General features: G+C 41.3%; 1 protein-coding gene across 15 annotated transcripts in view; it reads right to left on the bottom strand.

The window, feature by feature from the left end:
- The window catches only part of LOC147026688 (voltage-dependent N-type calcium channel subunit alpha-1B-like), a 592,527-nt gene that overhangs the window by 80,589 nt on the left and 491,032 nt on the right, over positions 1-20,906 (bottom strand). For 5 of the 15 annotated variants that reach the window (XM_085882398.1, XM_085882400.1, XM_085882401.1 and 2 more), the window contains exons 37-38: positions 15,039-15,166; positions 13,239-13,335 (exon numbers count right to left, since the gene is read on the bottom strand). In XM_085882398.1, coding sequence (XP_085738524.1) covers positions 13,239-13,335; positions 15,039-15,166 — 225 coding nt within the window. Of the gene's footprint in view, positions 1-13,238; positions 13,336-13,883; positions 14,076-15,038; positions 15,167-15,310; positions 15,362-20,906 lie in introns of those variants that run through there. The other 10 variants (XM_085882402.1, XM_085882406.1, XM_085882399.1 and 7 more) reach the window with 6 other exon arrangements.

Below are 20,906 nucleotides of genomic sequence, written 5' to 3'. Positions count from 1 at the left end.
AATCACAGTGCATATGATTGCTGAGGAACTTTCTGTCAACAAGGACACTGTCTGGAGCATCATCACTGAAAATCTCGAAATGCGCAAGGTGTGCGCAAAGATGGTCCCCAAGCTGTTGTCCGAGGACCAGAAATAGCAAAGAGTCACTGTCTGTCAAGACATTTTCAAACGCCTCGAGGACGATCCAGACCTGTTCGGAGAAGTCAATTCTGGCGATGAATCATGGATATTCAAATACGATCCCGAGACCACACGGGAGAGTCGTCAGTGGAAAAGTCACCAAGACCAAAGAAAGCAAGGATGTTGAAGTCGAAGGTCAAGGTGATGCTCATCACTTTTTTTGACATAATGGGCATCATCCACTTCGAGTTTCTACCAAAGACTCAAACAGTGAATCAATACGTGTACAAGGAGATCCTCTGGCACCTCATGAGATCAGTCCGGGACATGAGGAGGGATCTGTGGGAGAACAATGCCTGGGTGCTCCACCATGAAAATGCTCCTGCTCACAGTGCCCTGAGCATCCAACAGTTTCTGGCAGAGAGGAATGTACCAACTCGGGAGCAACCCCCTTGTTCGCCAGACTTGGCCCCTTCTGGTTTTTTTCCTATTCCTCGAGCTTAAGAGGTTGATCAAGAGGACCCAATTTCCTGATATGGAGGCCATCAAAAGGGCCGTGATGACAGAACTCCAGAGGATTCCAGAAGAAGCCTTCCGGGGGTGCTTCAAAGCATGGAAGAAGAGGATGGACAAGTGTGTGAGACTGGAGGGAAATTGTGACTGAGGATTTGGGCTTCAGGAGAATCTCAGCGAAGTTCGTGCCAAAGCTGCTAACGATTGAGCAGAAGCAACTCCGTTTGGAGATCGCACAGGACATGCTGGAGACTGTGAACAGCGATCCCAACTTCTTCAACACAGTGATCACTGGCGATGGGACCACAGTGATCCGTCATTTTGTCAAAAACGAAAATCCGACGGCGCTCACTTACACTTCCTCACTCATCGGAGGTCTGTCGGCGACTGACAGCTTCTGCAGGCGGGAAAATATTCACGCATACGGATTAGGATCGCCGACATACGTGCTCCAAACCACGCCTCCCGAGCTTAATTTGTTACGCACGAAAAATTAAGGTTGGATACTTTTTGAACACACCTCGTGTGTATGTATATATATATATATATATATATATATATATATATATATATATATATATATATATATATATATAATATATGTATATATATATATATCATGTATATATATGTATATATATATATATATATATATATATATATATATATATATATATATATATATATATATATATATATATATATATATATATATATATATATATATATATATATATACACACACACATATACTGGGTGTTCCAAAAAGACGTGAACAACTTTGGTTGTTAATATATTTAGTACCACAAATGATACAATGCTACCCTTTGTTTTAAATGATGCAGAAACTCAAACTTTTCCATATTTTCTGGATGGTTTAATGTAAAAGAAAATGGCAACTCTGCAGGAGAAAGCTCGGCATGGTGGTGGAATGGTTCATTGGGACGAGATCCGACAGGAGACAAGATCTGGAGATGTCTGGAGACAATGTATATCTACATCTATGAATATATACATTTACATATTGTTACGGTTTTGGGGGTAGATGAAATGATTTAATAGTCCAGATAGGATTGTATAGTGTAGCATGGTCTGTGGACAGGTAGAAGCACCGCGATATATTTAAGTCAGGGCATCTGTCAGCTTAAGTGTTGCGTGTCACCACACTAGGGGTGGTGTGGTGTAATTAGCTAACGGAGTGAAAATAAGTTCCCCTGTTCATAATTACCCTCTGTGATTTTCCCTGTTTTTATCTTCCAAGTATGGCCATAGACTCTGGACCAAGTCTCTGAAACAACAACAACAACAACAACCCCGCCTTCCTGGGCTTGGAGGTGAGAAGGCCACGCCCCGAAGAGAGGGAGAGAGGATAAGAGAGGAGATTACTACTGCAGGGTGTGCTTGGTGGAAAAGCGCGGAGAGTGTGCTTGGTGGTAAGGCATGGAGGGTGTGTTTGGAGATGGTGAAGTGTGTGTACTTGGCGAGGGTGCACACCTGGAGCACATTGAGCAGATTGGTGCACAACTTGAGCTGATCGAGGAGGTGCTGGCAGGAATTGTGGATTGGAGTTTGTAAGGCTGCAATAGGCGAGGCGCGATCCTGCCTGTGCGTCCCGCTGGATGGTGGAGGCGCTTTCCTCCCGGTCTCGATGGAAGACGGCACCATTTTGTTTGGCGGGTGCATGTGCCGGACAAAGCCTCCCAGCACCAAATTGATGAAGGCCAGGCTGAGTACAAATGTTTTGGAATGAGGGGGGGGGGGGTTATTTTCATTGTTACCCTTTGTCTGTGTTTGCGTCTGTGTATGCGAGGCCTCGATCGTAGGAGTTGTTTATTAAATTTCTTCATTGTTGTCTTTGTAAGTATTTGTATTTTATTAAAGAATCCATGTCAATGAGCGTATCCGCCTCCTAGGAATAAGGACCGCTTGACCGTCCGAGGAGGTTGGTCGGTGTTGGCCACCTGGATCCCACGAATTTAGGGAGTGGGAATCGAACCCCAACTCCCCTACAACTGCTGACAGGAGCGGGGTTTGAGCCCGACCAACTTCACGAGAAGATATACACATATATATATATATATATATATTTATATATACATCCCTGTGTTGTAACAGGCGACCAGGGTTGCGTCAGGAAGGGCATCCGGCGTAAAACACGTGCCAAATCTCTATGCGGATCATACGGATGATCGGCTGTGGCGACCCCTAACGGGAGCAGCCGAAAGAAGAAGAAGAAATATATATATATATATATATTATATATGAAGCTCTTTCGAACCACTGTCTGACTCACTCACTGACTCAATGACTGATATCAAAATATGTGGAGTGTGACGAGCACTCCTCCAATCTCAAGTGGACATAAAGTCCTACACCAAAGCATCACCTCCAATCCGGAGGCTTCAGCCCGGTCTCTCTGTCAAACAGACGAAGATTACATGGTCAACATGAGTTAATCATCAAACGGAGCCACGTATTTGGATTTCAGGCTTATTTAGCCTCATCAGGACGGCATACCGATAAATATCTACCCAATGATCTGACCACATTCGTCGTTTAAATCCATGGGCAAGAATAAAAAAGGATTCCTGTGAGATCCTGGATTCTGTGTGGGAATAACCAGCATCGAGAGTTGGCATTTGCAGTTTTTCCACATGTGCCCATGCACCCATACACAAACCTTCCTTCTTTATTTTTTTTTCCATCATAAACCTTCCTCGAAGTTCCCTGAATCGACCGGCTCATTGGTTTATTGACATCCATTCTCAAGTTAACAAATAAGGATTCCTGGGAGATGGGGATAACCAGCGCTGCAAGTTGGTGTTTGCAGTTTTGCCACATGTGCCCACATACCCACGCACAAACGCTCCTTTTTTTATCTTTTTTATCACAAACCTTCCTCTGAGTTCCCTGAATCCACCATCGTTAGATTTATTAAAATCCGTTCAACCGTGCTCAAGCTATGACATGACAAACAGACAGATACAGCTTTTAAAATATAGATTATATCTTCTATATGAATAAAAAGGCAATGTGTGTGTGTGTGTGTGTGTGTGTGTTTGTGTGTGTGTATCTGTGTGTGTGTGTGTGTGTGTGTGTGTGTGTGTGTGTGTGTGTGTGTGTGTGTGTGTGTGTGTGTGTGTGTGTGTGTCAGTGTGTCAGTGTGTGAGTGTCTCCTCCAAAACTCCAAAACCATAAAACCTAGCAGCCTGAAACTTCGAATACACACTAACAAAACTCCAAGGAAGTGCAGGAGTGAAAGTTGGGTGTTTGAGTTATTTAAAACACACCTTTTGAAGATAATTAATGGCCTTATTAAATTACGTCCTTTATCAAGTGCATCCGAGGCCACCTCGCTCTTTGGGGTCTTAGGTGTCTCCTGGGTAACCTCACTGGGGTTTGAAGCTGCCATGTGTTTTGGCCTGCTCAAACATGCCTTGACTTGGAACAGGCTGCATCCAGAGTCGACTAGTTCAGTGTCTATATTTTCCAAGGTTTCACAAGGTGCTCTACAGGAAATCAAAGGAAATCTGGTTTAAAAAAAAAGGACGTTGAAAAAAATTTATAACGTTTGCGTGAACCCCAAACCGATGTACCACGTGTCACGTGCACAGACGATCAGGCAAAATTGTGGATTTTTTGCAGTGTTTATTTCACAGGCGATTGAACTTTGCAATGTCTCCAGGACTATTCTGCATTAAGATGTAACTCTTTTGTGGATAAAGTCATTTTATTTCATCAATTCATTTTACTTCATTGACTGCTGCATGCGCGGTGAAGATGGATGGTGATGTAGAAAGCTGAAATTTTGTGTGCCGACGGACACGATAAACACCGCCTGTACATGTCCGGAGACAAACACTGACTGCCGGGACACATGCGGAAACAAATGCCGTCGAGAGACAAACACTGTTCGGAGACAAACACAGTACGGAAATAAACACCACCCAGAGTTAAACACCAACCGGGCATGTCCGGAGCCAAACACCGTCTGGACACATCCGGAGGTAACCACTGCCTAGACACGTCCGTAGACAAACATCGTCCAGACATGGCCGGAGACGAGACAACCAATCAATGACAATGATTGAATCAGTGTCAAACGATGAGTGAATTGGACATGTGAACACATTTTTTTAGCAGTTTGAACTTGTTGCTGAGGTCAATTCCATAGGTTATATTTTGAAATTTGGCTCAGGTTAAGAGATTCTTGAGCTTATCGTATGTGCGGAAATGAGATAAAACCATGAACATTGGCATATCCAGGTGTTTATAAGCATTGTGATGAATCCAGAGATATGTAGGTATGAAGGTAAGGCATTCGATGATACGAGTGGGGAAAGTGCAAAAAAATGTTGAGCACTTTATTATGAAGAAAAAATTGCGGCCTGTTCTAAGTCAAGGCATTGTTGAGCACACTGAATAAGATGGTGAATTAAGACCCGAGCAACCTGACAGAGGGCTGACTCAGGGTCTGACCAAGGATGAAGCCTTGATAAAGAATAATTAAATATGCCCATTAATTATTTTCAAAAGGGGTGTTTAAATTAACCCATACGTGCAGCTTTCATTCATACACCACCTTGGAATTAATTCCCTTTGTATGCATGCAAAGTTCCAAGCTGCTCAGTTTCATGGTTTTGGAGTTGTGGAGGAGACACACACACATTTATTATTTTTGATGTGTGTGTGTGTGTGTGTGTGTGTGTGTGTGTGTGTGTGTGTGTGTGTGTGTGTGTGTGTGTGTGTGTGTGTGTGTGTGTGTGTGTGTGTGTGTGTCGAATATAGCGCCACCTTTGGTGGTAGCCTGTATTACAAATCATCTTCCCTTTTTCTTTACAATATAATGGAACCTTGTCAAAATTGTGATGTCGAGTAGATGTTGTGATGAATAAAATTTCTTTTAAAAAATCACAAAAATGATAAAGTGCATTTCCAGGAATGTGCCGCAGCAAAATGCCCACCAAATGTGGACCGGGAAGGGTATTCTCGCCCAGAAGGTGGGGGTGCCCGCGAGTTAAACTAAAGGAGCATCTCTGACCCTAAATGCAACATGACGCTGACATCATGCACCAAAGCTATGCCAACACATCACCTCCAAACCAGGATAGCGTCCATGTGTCATTCGGGTCTTTGAAGACCAAGATTTATTGTCACAAATAAATGAAAGCAGAGCCCCGATCCAGATATCGCAAGTATTATGGGCTCGTCAGGATGACATACTGCATACATTTTTGCGCATGACGTCAGCCTCACATCACATTTAGCGTCACATTTGCTCCTTTTGTTTAATTTCTTAGCCGTCTCCTATATTTATTTTAAGACTATTGTCTCTAGTGCTAGGAGAATTCTAATGTCTATATTTATCTCTGAAACCCTTTATTTGAACAGTATTTAAACAGACAAAATATCATTGTTGTGTAATTAGGCCACAACCACTGCTTATAATTGAAGGTCGTTTTGCATGTGCTTGATCCAATTGTCTGTCAACGACATACACAGTGGAACTATATGCTTTCTGACACATCCGGAGGTAACCGCTGCCCAGACACGTACGTAGACAAACACCGTTCAGACATGGCCAGAGACGAGACAACCAAGACAACCAATCGAGGAACCCTCAGGCAAACAGGTAGCACTACAGTGACCTTCAAATAACAGTTTAGATTCTTCAACAGTTGAGTTAACAAGGATCTCCATGTTAAAAAAAAAAATCAAAAGAATATAGTTTTACAGTAAATTAACACCAAAAATATCATCACCCGAATAAACAAACATGCAGATTCCATTGTACATATTATGTAACATGGTAAAAATTGGTGAATTTTGTGAATCCAGTTCTACAGCTCTATTTATGCAGCCACAAGATATTTGTAATTACTTCAATCACAAGAGAAAAATGGAAATAAGCATTAGCTCATAAATTGCCTCATTTACACTGCGCACATAATCAAACCTCTTTTTCTAACCACAATGTTTGATGTAATTGAAAAATTAACAAATTCAATGGCAGAATAAAATGTAATTTCATACTCAGGTATGAGCCATGTGGGATATATTGGAATGTTTATGGCACGATTCACCTATACAAACATGTTCAACATTCAGCAAGCTCAGACCTCAATGATGATTCAATCTACCACCTTGTATTACAATCTTTGGGCTGACGGAATGGCCAAGAGGTATACACACGCGTCTGTAAGATGACGAGCTGGGTGAAAATCTGGACACAGCTATAAATTGTCAGCCTGGTGTTTCACAAGGCAGGGCGATTCATCAATGTGTGTGTGTGTGTGCCGTCCCTCAGATGCATGTGAAACTGGGTGTCCCGTCTGCCAGCATTCATTGATGGATGTTAAAGACCCCACTGTGTCCTTCGCAAATAGTAGGTGGGCTGTCAGCAGCACCCTGGCCAAATTATAAATTTTTGCCTTAATTACTGCTGGGAAGACAATGGCAAACCACCCAGTATAACACTTGCAAGGAAACTTATTCAGCAGTACTGAACCTACCTTTGGGAAGAACACCAGAATAAAATTACAATCTTTGTATACGGCAATGGCTGAATACTCTTTCCACCAAATGTAGATCCCGGTGTATTGATTGATCTCTCCCCCCCACCCACTCCTCCCCATTCTACAGTCAAGTGTACCTCTGTTGTGTCCCTCGACCCTGCCCTTAGTGTTCCCCCCACTTTCCCAATGTTTTCAACGCACCTCGACTTTGTATACAAAAAAAATGTTGCCTTTTGGTCCTTCGTTAGTGCCCATAATTTTCCAAAAGGATCATGGAGAACCTATCCACGAGGCCTCCCCCATGTATTCGTCTATCTGGCTGATATTCTCATCACAAGGGAGTCAGAAAGCAAGCATAATCTCACAAATATGGAAGAAGTGCTCAAATGGAAAGTGGGTTTGCGAATCAATCAAAGCAAATCCTCATTCCCAGATAAAGAAGTGACTTACTTCGAACACAAATTCGATTTTTAAGGTTTGCAGCCAACAAAGAAGGTTAAAGCAATTTGTGAAATGTTGAGCACATGGAACGTTTCTGAGCTAAAGTCCTATATGGCTTGGTGAACTATTGTGGGAAATTCTTTCGAAGTATACCTCCTTATCCTGTCCAATTTCACAATTACATTTGGAAAGATACTCTTTGGAAATGGGTGAAATAACAAGAAAACGCTTTCCTGTGGTCAAAACCTCAGCTGTATTCTGACAGATTATTACAATACAAAATTTTGATTCATTAAAAATGTTTTGTTTTGTCCTGTGATGCATCTCCATATGGTGTGGGAGCTGTGTTCTCCCAATGTTGAGAGTATGGAATGCAGAAGCCCATTGGATTTGCTTGCAGGACTATTTCAGCAGCTGAGTCAAAGCTTTCATACTTGGACAAGGAAGATTTAGCAGATATATTTGGTGTGAAGTGGTTTAATCAGCACCTTTATGGAAGACTCTTCACCATCATTGCATATGGCACTTAAGGCATTGACTACAGTCAAGGAAGACAAAGCCATTTCCAAAAGTGCCTTGGGAGAACACTTCAGTCATTTGCCATTGGAGAACACCCTATTCAGAATTGTTGGATTTGGTGGTGATGTGTTGTTGGAGAAAATTTAAAACTCTCAGTTTCTGGTCAAGTCTCCCCAAGTCAAGACCTGGACCGATCATGATCCCATTTTGTTGCAAGTGAGGACGTTTACCCTGGAGGACTGTCCATCTCACAAGCTAAGCCAAGGGTTACAGACTTAATGTGCAGATGAGGGTGGACTCAGTATTCAGGATGGTTTTTGTTTTGGGGAGCACCTATTATTATCATTTCTCCACCAGAAAGTCCTGTCGTAGTTACAGGGTCATTTTGGCATTTCTCTTATGAAGGAATTTGACGAAGGGATATTTTTTGTGACCGATGATTGACAAAGACATTGAGACTTGTATTCATTGCAGGTGACAAGAGTTGACCATGTTCACCACCACCACCTCTTATCTTCCCCCATCCAAAACTGTTCACCACCACCTCTGATCTTCCCCCATCCAAAACCTCGATCTCTTCTACCCCCGTTAATCCACCCAAACCCACATTCTTCAAATTCCCTGCTTTCCTTCCTGAAAGTCCCTGTAATGTCCATCTTGTATACCCCGTGTTTCCCACCCCATCCCTCTCCCTTTCACAGATCTTCTAATGTCTCTGTTCCCCACTGTTTTGTACTTCCCTCTCCTGCCCCTCTTGTGTAATGCCCCCCTTGCTGTGCGTTGTGTGTTAGCTCTCATACGAGCCTTGACAATGTATACAAAAAAAGAAGGAAAAAAAAAAAGAGTAAACTCAGTTCCTGGAACAATTGCTGCTGCATCCTCGGACATATTCTGGATTCCTGGCTGAAAAGACAAGTTGCTATGCAAGAACAGCCTCCTCATATTCTCCTGCAGGTTGTAGAGCAGACAGGAGAATATGCAAGACTTTCTAACCAACAAAATATCTGGTCACAATACCATGGAGTCCCACCTCCTCAGCATACTTCACTTGGACCTTGTGAGACCATATTTGTAAAATATGATCTTGATTGTAGTGAATGCCAACATTGAGTAGTTGGAAGTAACTGGGATTCCAACATCTACCTCATTTCTTTATGATGGAAAGGTTGAGAGCGATTTTTACAATTCATGGCTTAATTTTCAGATGTTGTTGTGTCAAACAATGGCACAATTTTCATGAGTGAATAATTTCAGTTGATCATATCACTAAAACTCGTATTACCATGGCTGCACATCACCAAGCATCTCAAGGTCAAGCTATGCATGCTGTCCAAACTTTCAACTATGGAGGAAGAGGTTTAAGAGGGAGGTATTAAGTCCTGGTTAATCTCAAGGCTTTTGTTCACATAACGGACACATTCTATTCCACTACTGGTATTACTCTTGCAAAGTTACTTCTCAGTCAGTCATTGAAGACACACTTGGATCTACTTTGACTCAGCTTGAGTAGTAATGTGGGTGCCAACCAGTGTAACCAAATGGTTCACAACCACCATGGGAAGACACATACAGTTGTGGTTGGGGATCCAGTGTATCTTCAAAACAGTTTCTGGCTGAAGAAGGCTACCAGGGAGGTTGGTGCATGAAACTGTTCCATTGTTTGTTGTGGTGGAGCTACTACATTAGTCACACCTTGCAGAGGTCAATTGGATCACATGCATCAACATCATAACAGACAATGGATCACTTATTGAGCTATAAGATTAAATTAAATCATGTAGGGATTATGATTAATCAAAAGTAACACCTCTAAACAGCTGCCGGCATCCATCATGATTCCAGAAGACCTTATCTCATGAGAGCAAGCAGTATCTTTACTGTTTTCCACTGAGATTTGTGGGGAACACAGTCATGTTCAAACTCGAGCGAAGAATTTGTGAGGTTACGTCATTTGGAGTATACTCAATGAGTGCCAATATGATGGAAAGTCTGATTCAAGATGGTTCAATAGATGACTCAATGGCAGTACTGTATTTCAGTCATATGATCATTTTGTTAATGGAGATGATCAGTTGTTTCTCTCTCTTTTACTGGAACTCAGCAGTAGGTATGGGGGTACTTCCTTTACCGTGTGGGTAGATCAGAACTCAATTGTTTTGGTGTGCAGACAATCGGGACGGTCTTGAGTTGTGGGCAAAGGCTCCAGGTGGCTCATTCATCAGTGTGGAATAAAAACCTTTGAGTCATATTCCTTCCAGCATCCATGAAGATATGACAGTGTGAATGGAGGGAGTTGCTCATAATAAAACAGTGGATGATAGATACCAAATGCTATAAAATGAGCTTTACTTTGGAGAACGTAAATCTAACATTTCTGAGAGTGCAGCCTGACGTGCAGGGACCAAGGTTAAGAAGAAAAATGATCAGTTAGAAACCTGAGCCTGTATTTGAAATATGGCATTTTGGCATTGTGTTTTTGAGCTGTTTTCCCATGAGAGAATGGACAATTGTAAACACACCAGCAATTTACTTTCATAGTATACCATCAGATCTTTGAGGAAGACATCAAGACAAGTTGGAAAGCTCACATTTCAAGTGAAACTTGTATTTGACTCTGGAACATCTTAGGATGGAAATATACATCTTTCAATTTCTGCAGGTTAATGCCAGGTTAAGGTTTGTGAGATGAGCTTTCCTTGTTGAAAAGACAAGTTGCTTCGCAAGAACAGACTATTCGCACTCTCCTGCAGGATGCACAGCAGAGAGGTTGGAGTGAGGACGGAATTAATGAACTCAGGAAAGAAAGAATGTGCCTATTGAAGAAATTCCCAGACTTTTCAAAGTGTGAAGCATTTGAGGCATTCACTGTCAATACTGAACAATGTTGCAACGAGTCGAATCCAGTTAACACCATGAAGCTGCCAAACTTTCTGACTTATAAGGTTCACAAAGGAAATCATGACACTTAGAAGTAAGTGCTTGGATTATTCCATTGGTATGGAAGAGAAGAAAATGGTGAAATAATAGTTTTGTAGAACTAGCTTAAGAAGGAAATCACTCAATTGAGTGTTATACATGTTTGAGAGAATATGCAAGCCTTTCAAACCAACAAAAAAATATCTGGTCAAAATACAATGGGGTCCTGACTCCTCGGCAGTTGGCATGCTGGCAGTCGCAAAAGTCGCCGCAAATTAAATCACCACAAAAGAGGAATATGCAAAAGCAGGATGAAAGCAAACCAGAGAGCCATTGCTATTTGGACAATTTTTGAAAAGAAAGAAAGGAGGATGGAAAAGAGTTGGTAGTTGTGCAGAGTTAGGGAAAAGGAAATGAGGGAGAAAGGGAAGTCAGTTGAAAAGAGCTCGTGATGTACAACTCGAAAAAAAAGGATGGAGGTCACAAGACGTGATTTATAAGACCATTTCGATCATAATATTCAGGGAGTAAACTGCAAACTTCCCAGTCAATCGTTATCATTCAAGAATGGCCAATAAAAATGAACAGTAATTAATGGCCAATAAAAAGGGAACATGATAATCACCATTTCCAACAAAGGTCAGAGGATATTCGTTATTCAATCAAGCTTCACCATGGCAAGTACAATTATGTGCCAGTGACATTACTTTAGAATGCAGAGCCAAACATATTTAGCTCAATAGTAAATGTTGATTTATATTCTAACCCTTCCAAAATTCCTTTTTATTTTAATCGGATGGCTGCACTGTCAAAGTTTTATCGGAGAAGGTCATTATTTAACAAGCTAAACAAATTGCAAGTGGGTTGCACAACATTGACAGAAAAGCTAAAGTCAATCTTCATTCAAACACGACAATTAAGGAAAATACAAATAGTTTGTTTAAGTTAATCTACTTTTTTGAAGGTAAAATGCAAGTACCAACTAGAGAAAATCAAATGTATGGAGAAAAAAAATGCTTCTTCGAAAAATAACTAATTTTTAACGCCTGATGTTGAACTCTTCGGAATAGCTCTTGAAACGCAGTTTAAATGAGGCAATACATGAGGTTTTGCATCAAAGACATCTCATCACTTTTTCCTTATGCACATGATCATTATTTCTGGCATGGACAATACATACAGAAGCACAAAAATGTGATTTTTCTTTTGTGAAAACAGCAGGTGCACAGAACCGGCACAAATTATGGAAACAACTTTAAAGTGAAGTTTTGGGTGTCAAAGGTACAACTGCTTCCATTTTGACTTGTTAGATTATTGTATTAATAAAAGTGAATAAACTTTTATTGAAACAGAAACAAAGTGTTTTTAAAGCAATTTGACGATAACTATCCCATATATTGGTATTCTTACAAGTGGAATTTGTTTGTGCTTAATTTGAAACATGAATTTGTGCATGAAACTTAATTTGAGCTTCAAAATCCCTTGATTGTCCTCAGACAATGTTTCCAAGACATTGGGAGCTCAATTCCTCAACAATTCATTGACAAGCTATTGGAATTTCAGCGATGCTCAGAAGGGGATCTTACCAAAGCAAAAGTATTACATACAAAATATTAGATGTTTACAATATCTCACTAATTGTACCTTTTGGAATTTAATGAATTACTCGTATATTTTGTTTATGCTCATTTCCTTTGTTATGCAAATACAATGATGTAAACGGTACGTTAATGGTTTCCATTATTGGTATCGGTCCTGCAGCTCCACATGCATTAAAAGTAAAAGCAAAAGAAAGGCTAAATGTCCAAAAAGCCATGCAGCATACACAGTTGAATAAGAAAGAAAGCAACAATCAAATTCATGCATTCAACTGTCAGCATCAGGTTAAGCAGGATTTGCTCGCATTGCTAATTTTGTATGTTCTCATCCAGTGTCCTCTCCTCCCCTTCCTTCCCCTTTCCCCCTTTTCCCAACGCAAAGCCACATCAAGGCTGCTTTCCAAGTTGCACTTGGCACATAATGGAAAGCAAAACAAATGAGTCACTTCACAGACAGAATTTGTCAACCAAATGAAGAACATTAAAACGACATGGAATCAAAATGTGGGATTTTGGAAGACAGTGAGGCACACAATTGTTGGGCATAGATGGGCCAGACCATAGTATTGGTGCTAGCAGCAAATGCCATGGTTCTCGGCAAGAGGGAGGGCTCTACCTTGTAAGCAACTCGAGCAGGGCAATTCTTGCCAAGCCCCAATGGTGGGGACATGTGCCGCAGCATCTCGTACATGTCTATGTACAAGATGCGCCAACTGGAAAGGACAGGAGTGGGACAGAGAAAGACGAAGTGGGGGTAGAGAGAGTAGGTAGGAGGGAAGAGGAAGAAAGGAGCCAAGCAAGAAGGATAAAGAGCAAGAACCAAAGCAATACAGGCAGGAAGTACAAGATATGAAGTCAAACAGCGAAAGTTTAATAAACGAATTATAAGGGATAGATAAAAATAAAATAGAATAAAATAAAATAGGGTGGAAGCCCAAATCAGATAAAGAAAATGAGTAACAAGATAAAAAATGAAATATAAAAGAAAAACAAAAATAAATGAGATGAACATACAGAGAGATATGGAGAGATGGCGAGAAAGAGCAAACAGGAGGGAGAGAGAGAGAGAGAGAGAGAGAGAGAGAGAGAGAGAGAGAGAGAGAGAGAGAGAGAGAGAGAGAGAGAGAGAGAGAGAGAGAGAGAGAGAGAGAGAGAGAGAGAGAGAGAGAGTGAGAGAGAGAGAGAGAGAGAGAGAGAGAGAGAGAGAGAGAGAGAGAGTCAATCAAAACAAAATGAAAAGAATAGCGGCAGAAAGCCGCACCCATATCATGCAGGGCAGATCGCAGCACAGCAGTTCAGGCTGCAATGAGAGACAGGCAGGGCAAGAGAGCCATCCTCAGTGGCCAGACCTCCAACCTTGTAAGCGACACGGTGTGGACAGTTGCTGCCCAGACCAAGAGGCGGGGGGATAGATTTCATCAGCCTGTACATTGCGTTATAGTTTAAGCGGAGACTGGGGAAAAGAGAATGGAAATGAACAATGTGTCCATTAAATTTGTGTATAGATTTTGCTTATAAAACAAATACATGCCTTTGATCAGGTACATGCTCTGAACAGAGCGATGGATTGATTAGTTTTGAGAAAGCAAGCTGTGTCATGATTTCCTGAGTTATGATATTGAATAGCATTTCATGAAGGTTAAAAGAAATGCTTAAATAAAGAAAAAAATGCAATTTATTGTTTTCACTTTTCTATATTCTCGTTCCAAGTAAGTGTGTCTGAATGGCCGGGTCAAGGCCTAAATCGGGCAGTTTAAAATACTATCATATAGTGGGGACATTCAAGAGAGGGGACATACATATTGATCGTTCTCACAGTCTTTGTGAGCTGTCAAAACAGCTTAAAGTTGTTGCTCAATTAAAAAAGGGAACAATGACACTTTGTGTGGATCATGACAAGCCTGGCTCTGCCAATCTGTGTCGCTGTACATTGAAACTGTGACAAATGCACGCATATTCACAAAATGGGTCCACAGATATGAGCATGCAATTAATAAATCGTGCTGGTGTGTATTTGAGTGTGTGTGTGTGTGTGTGTGTATTTTCACAGTAGACTTGCTGTGGGGGCTTTAACTGTGCATCAATGTGAGTGTGTCAGCTTTGAAATGTACTAATTTGACGAACCAATGTGCTCAGAGCAAATGCAGCATTTTGTTATTTCATCGAAGTTGACAGCCACCTGGATGGATGACAACCTGGCCAATTATCTGTTAGTATGCTATGTTTTGATCGTTACTGTAACCAAATGGCAGGTATAGAATTAATGCATGTTTACTTTGTAAAGAAGTAGTGAAAGAAATATGAAAATTAAAATTAACATTTTCGATCTGAATGTGCTCACTTATAGTAATTTCTGATGAACTTAAAGAAATGCTTTAAAAAAAGGATCATATGTGAGGAGACAAAGTAAACGTACGTTGCAGCTGGGTCATATGCAGCCCACACTCGAACAAACTCATCAAGGTGATGTGGACCCAAGATGGCGGCATCTCTTGTGAGATACTCAAAGTTGTCCATGATGACGGCAACGAAAAGATTAAGCATCTGTGAAGAAAGAAAGAGGTCAGATTGTAAATAAGGAGAAGGTATGATGATTGAGGTCTCTGTGAATACATTATGTGTCAAAGTCGTGAAATTCAAACAATTTTCTACTCAAGTGCTTGTTTCGCGATGGAATGAATTGCTCACCCAAACTGAGGTTCCCCTTAACAGCACAGTGGGAAAAGGTCAGCCAGATATCTAAGGATGAAATTGATTGCAGTTTTATCATCGGATGCCTCGTCGGAAAAGAAATCTCTTTTGGAAGCATACACTTTTGCTTTTGCCATGAGCACCTCTGCCGGATTCACGACTTTCGCATGAATCGCCTGCTGTTCAAAGGAGCAGCTGTGAACGACCAAGTTCTCAATGAGATTATTCCATGCCAGTTTGTCGTGCAAAGCTCAATTGGAACGGTCTTCAGAATTTATTTGGCAGCAAAGCACACGAGGTATCAATTCTTATCCCATAATTCCTGCCAGTGGCTTAACGATTGTGATGGTTGCACATCACTGCTATACAAATCCAATTCCCTGGGTTAATGCTTTCTCACGTAAACAGACAGAATACATGCTCAAGATTATTGTTCCTTGAAAGGAAAATAATGAACCCTCATCCAAGGCATCATTTTTTTCTACTCGGTGGATTCTCAAAATGCAGAACGCAATACTTGACAAAATGGTCAGGTCAAATTCAGATCACAAGTCAACATCAAAGACAACTTTAGCAAGTGCTGTTAGAGAGAGAATATAGCTAAGTCTTGGAAACAAAGGCAGGAAAAAGAACCTTGTTGGCTCGCTGTGAAATCAAAGAAACTCGCAACTCAAATGCTACAGGATTTCCTCCAAATGTGGGCCATGCTTACAAAGGATAGAGGAAAATGAAAAAGACCACAATAAACCAATGTAAAAGGGAAAATAATAAGAGGGATGAAGAGACATGAAAGTGGAAGAGAAACATGAAACAGAAAAGTATATTTGTGTATTTGTATTACTAGAAACATCCATTCCCTTATATGAGTGGCCAGGAAGAGGTGGAGGGAGAGGGTCAGACGAGTGGTGGGGGGGGGGGGGATGTGCATATGTGCACCAGCGGATGGCAGTGTGTTAACATTATTACTTGCGCAATCAAAGATTCGCAAGTACACGGTGGGGCATTTATATACGACGGTTTTATTATCATTATAACTTTTTTGTTTCTAAACAAAATAAAATGAAATTTCAAAACAACATAGGCACATACTCAAATTTTTGAAATCAATTTTGATTCTTTATTTCTTAAAAAAATTACATCAGACAAATGGGCCCCTTTCGAATTCGTGCATTCATGACAGCGGATCATCATATTGTTCATTACCGCACGTGATGTCTCTTGATCAAGAGCAGATGGTTACAGTGATGTTTGCCTCCAATTCATCGATCGATGTTGGATGTTCCTTAAAAACTTTGCCCTTCAGAGATTCCAATAGGAAGAAATCTGGTGGAGTTAAATGTGCCAAATCAAAGTGTACCTCATCTGTGATGATGACCTTATTTGTGAAATTGGCATGCTCATTGCATTTAAAAAATATTAAAAATTAAATAAACAAAATGCTCATTGCATTTAACGTGCTCCATCACTAAAAACTTACAAGTATTATCTGTAAAACAAAGAAAACTAGAGGGGGAGCACTCGGTAGAGTGCAAAACCTCCGCCGCCAATACTGATAGGTTACTTAAGTGAACCTGATATCCTATTCATTCAATTTGACGTCAACAGTGCTCACAGAGTTATAGTTTGCAACTTTCCCTTTTACTTTTAACTTTTACATACTCAATTCATTCGTCATAACGAGATTCCTTGAGACAGAAATTGATTTTACGTGGGTATATCCACCTGAAGTTCCAAAATCAGCCGCAATTATAATTTTGGCATGTTTTTTTTTGTTGGAAATCACTTATAACATGTAGAAATGCAAAAAAAAAAATCGAAATTTTGTTGATAAAAAAGTTGCAAAAAATTGTTTTTTCTCGAACAATTTTTTTTTGGGGGGGGGGGGTTGGAAATCACTTAAAACATGTAGAAATGCAAAAAAAAATTCAAATATTTTTTAAAAATTGGCGCCATAGTGGCCATATTGGATTTTGGACCAAGTCCAAAATCTAATGGCATGATCCTTGGACCATACCTAACCCCCCCCCCACCAAGTTTCGTAGAAATCCGTCGAGGAGTTTTTCCGTAATACTGTTCACAAACAAACAAACAAACAGAAAGGGGTGAAAACAGTAACCTCCGATTTTCGATGGCGGAGGTTAGCAATAATTAGTTATGCCAAGACTGCTTCCGGCCAAAAAGATTGCAAATGTGTCAGATATAAATACCCCACTATGTATAATGTATATTGTTTAGTCTGGTCTGGGATTCTGTCTGTCTCTGCTTGTTTGTCTGTCTGTCTGTTTATTGCCTCCAAGTCACAATTTTAAACCAATCTTCACAAAACTTCACCAAATGGAAGAGTTGGTCATGAGCATGAAGCCTATTGATTTTGATAACAAAAGGTCAACATGGGCCGCATTTCTAAAATCATCAATTTTCATCCGAATGACTTGAAATTTGAAGATAATTTGCACAGCAGGGCACTCAATTCAACAACCAATTATTTTTGAGGTCAACATCGGCCAGATTTCTAAAATTGTCAGTTTTCACCAAATTGACACGAAATTTGAAGAGGATTTGCACATTTGGTCCTTGAATTCAACCACAACCTATTTTTGAGGTGAACATAGTCCAGGTCAACATAGGCCAAAGGGTCAACATCTTATGTGAGAGTTCTAAAATCCTCAATTTTCATCCCATTGACTTGAAATTCGAACAGGTTTTGCCTATCTGGTCATTGAATTCAACCACCAATTATTTTTATGGTTAAATTTGTTTTAGGGATTTCGCAAGCATCATGCAATGCACACAGTCTTACCTGTTTTTATTATCATCAATATTATTTAATTTGTTAATGGCTACAACATGGGTATTTCAAAATGACATATGAATGCTGAGGCCTTTCGCACATGCACTCTGTGTGTGGTTTCAGTGACTCATTTCTGCTACTAGGTGTCATCCAACAGATGGCGATCTCCTTGGGTTAACCTGAGGTGGTCCCTTCGGGTGGGTGCCTGGAATGTCCTATCCCGAAGAGAGGATGATCAGCTGTTTCTGTTATCATCTGAGCTCAAGCGTTTGAACATCGGTATTGCAGCACTCTCTGAGGTTTGGAGACCAGATTGCGGCGAGATCATGGCAGGTGGTTACACCTACTATTGGACTGGTCGCTCTGATGGTTAGCATGCCCAAGGAGTTGCTGTAGTTGTGTCCAATAAGCTGACTCCCATGATAATTGAGGTAACACTGGTCAATGAGCGTATTATGAGACTAAGGATTTGTCACTCCTTAGATGTCATTTTCCTGGTCTCTGTATATGCTCCGACTGAGGTGAGTGATCTTACCATGAAGGATGTTTTCTATGCCGCACTCAAGTCTGTGGTTGATCAGTGCCCCAGGTAAGATACTCTTCTAGTCTTGGGGTATTTCAATGCATGGACTGGCACTGATAGGGATGGCTGTGAGACATGTGCTGGTCCCCATGGGTCTATACGTGAGCTGAGGGTGGACAAGGAGGCTGATGCCAAAGGAATCTGTGAGGGGATAGAGCATCACATGTGGTCAAGTCATTCTCATCCTCCTTACAGGTGAATTAGTGCATTGCGTTCCTCAAAGCCTGTCCCTCGGCATACTGTAGTTATAGTGGAGGGTGCTGGGCTCTTAACAGAGGAGTCCAAAGTGAAGACACACTGGGCCGATTAATTTTGGGCAGCTGTACCAGGCTGATCCACCAGCTGTTGAGTTGGATGTCAGGGGTGTTACTTTTCCTATTGCTGACCCTCCAATCAACTGTGATGCCCTTCATTTGTGAAAACAGGCTACGATGAACCCGTTGAAATGGGGTAAAGCTCCTGGGATCTGTGGCATCCATGCTGAACTTCTTAAGTCTGGTGGAAATGCTGTACCCATGTTGTTGCATGCAGTTCTGTGCTGTGTTTTAACACAGGCATCATCCCAACTGACTGAAAGAGGAGCCTTGTTGTCCCTCTCTGGAAAGGAAAGGGTGATTGCTAGGACCGCAACAACTACTGAAGTTGACGCTGCTCGCAGTGCCGGGCAAGGTCTTTGCTCAGATCATTCTTGATAGGGTTTGCCACCATCTGATTGAGCAACAGTGCCCAGAGCAGTCAGGCATTACACCAAAGACGTCAATGATTGACTGTATCCTTCCTCTTCGGGTCCTCACTGAGAGTTTCGGTAGGGTCTACTTGCAGCCTATGTTGACCTCTGCAAATTGTTTGATTCAGTGAATCAGGATGCCCTCCGGAATATTCTCGGTTTGTATAGTCCATAAGCATCAGCTGCGGCTGTATGGACACGTGGCTCATTTTCCCGATGCTGATCCTGCTCACCAGATTCTCTCAACGAGGGAGCCTTGTGAGTGTAGGAGGCCAACGGACCAACCACATGCCTTGTGGTTGCAGCAAGTTGATTGGCATCTCAAGGAGATGAGGATAGGCCAGTCATCTACCTGGGGGATGGCCAAATGGAAGCCCAAGGAGTACCGGCGGAAAGTGGATGCAGTGACACGCTGATCCTGTGCCTGCTCTCATACCTGACCTGACTTCTACTGGCACGGGAACTTTTAATTAGCCATCGCTGGCATGAAATCTGGAATTCAAATAGTCCTTTAAACATAGTTTTCAGCATTTCAATGAAAGAGTGGCAATTTCGAAATGGTTAACCTGGATGCAAATCAGAGGGATATGCAAATCAGTTGTATTCCTGGATGCAAATCAAACTCAAGGAAATATCGGAAATATCTGTGGATGCGAGGTGTCGAGTTCCTACAATTTCCTGTTAATACAAGTGAGTAGTGGCAGTCTCTCTCAGACACACACACACACACACACACACACACACACACACACACACACACACACACACACACACACACACACACACACACACACACACACACACACACACACACACACACACACACACACACACGCTTCTCCTTTCAGCAATAGATGCAAAAAAAAATCTAATATAATTTCTCTTGAGGCTCCTGAAGCAAACAAACAATATATTTATAACAGCCCTCACAGCTTCCCCCACACCCCCTCCCCTTCCAACATAATTATTAGTCCATATTGTCATTGTAAAAGTTGATTTTAAATTTACGCTGTGCATTTCGAAGTCCCATATATGACCTTCCTATCAGTATTCAGAAGCACCCGAACCAGAGGTGGTGTCTCCCTCAACTCTTTCATTGTGCAGAGGCACACCTCAGCTTTCTCTCAGATACTTTTCCAAGTATTTTCGCTTCTGTTAGAAGCTTTGTGAACCATTTTCGGTAAGAAACCCTGTAGCACATGCATGATAGCAATTCTCATGCCCTGAAGATCACTATTTCTCAGGGTTTCCGTGGATGCGTGCCAAGCATTCGGGGTGCATTACTTCATTTTAAAAGTCTCTTATTATTCCCTCGTTATTGTGGGATTTGCTGGGGGAAGCTTGGCCAAAATCTTTCATGAACCGGCTGGCCAGACCTGACATTCGGCTGTAGGTGTGCGGACCAGCGCCTATTAGTCTATGTACCACCAATGTATAAGTACATCTAATTTTCTCCAAATTTCCCACAGGTGAGTATTGAACAATGCTAGCA

The sequence above is a fragment of the Eptatretus burgeri genome, chromosome 5, assembly GCF_056783735.1.
Source record: "Eptatretus burgeri isolate ZD-2024b chromosome 5, Ebu_testis_v1, whole genome shotgun sequence".
Taxonomy (NCBI): Eukaryota; Metazoa; Chordata; class Myxini; order Myxiniformes; family Myxinidae; genus Eptatretus; species Eptatretus burgeri.
Note: the sequence above shows the minus strand (reverse complement) of the source record. Positions and strands in the feature narration are given on the sequence as shown.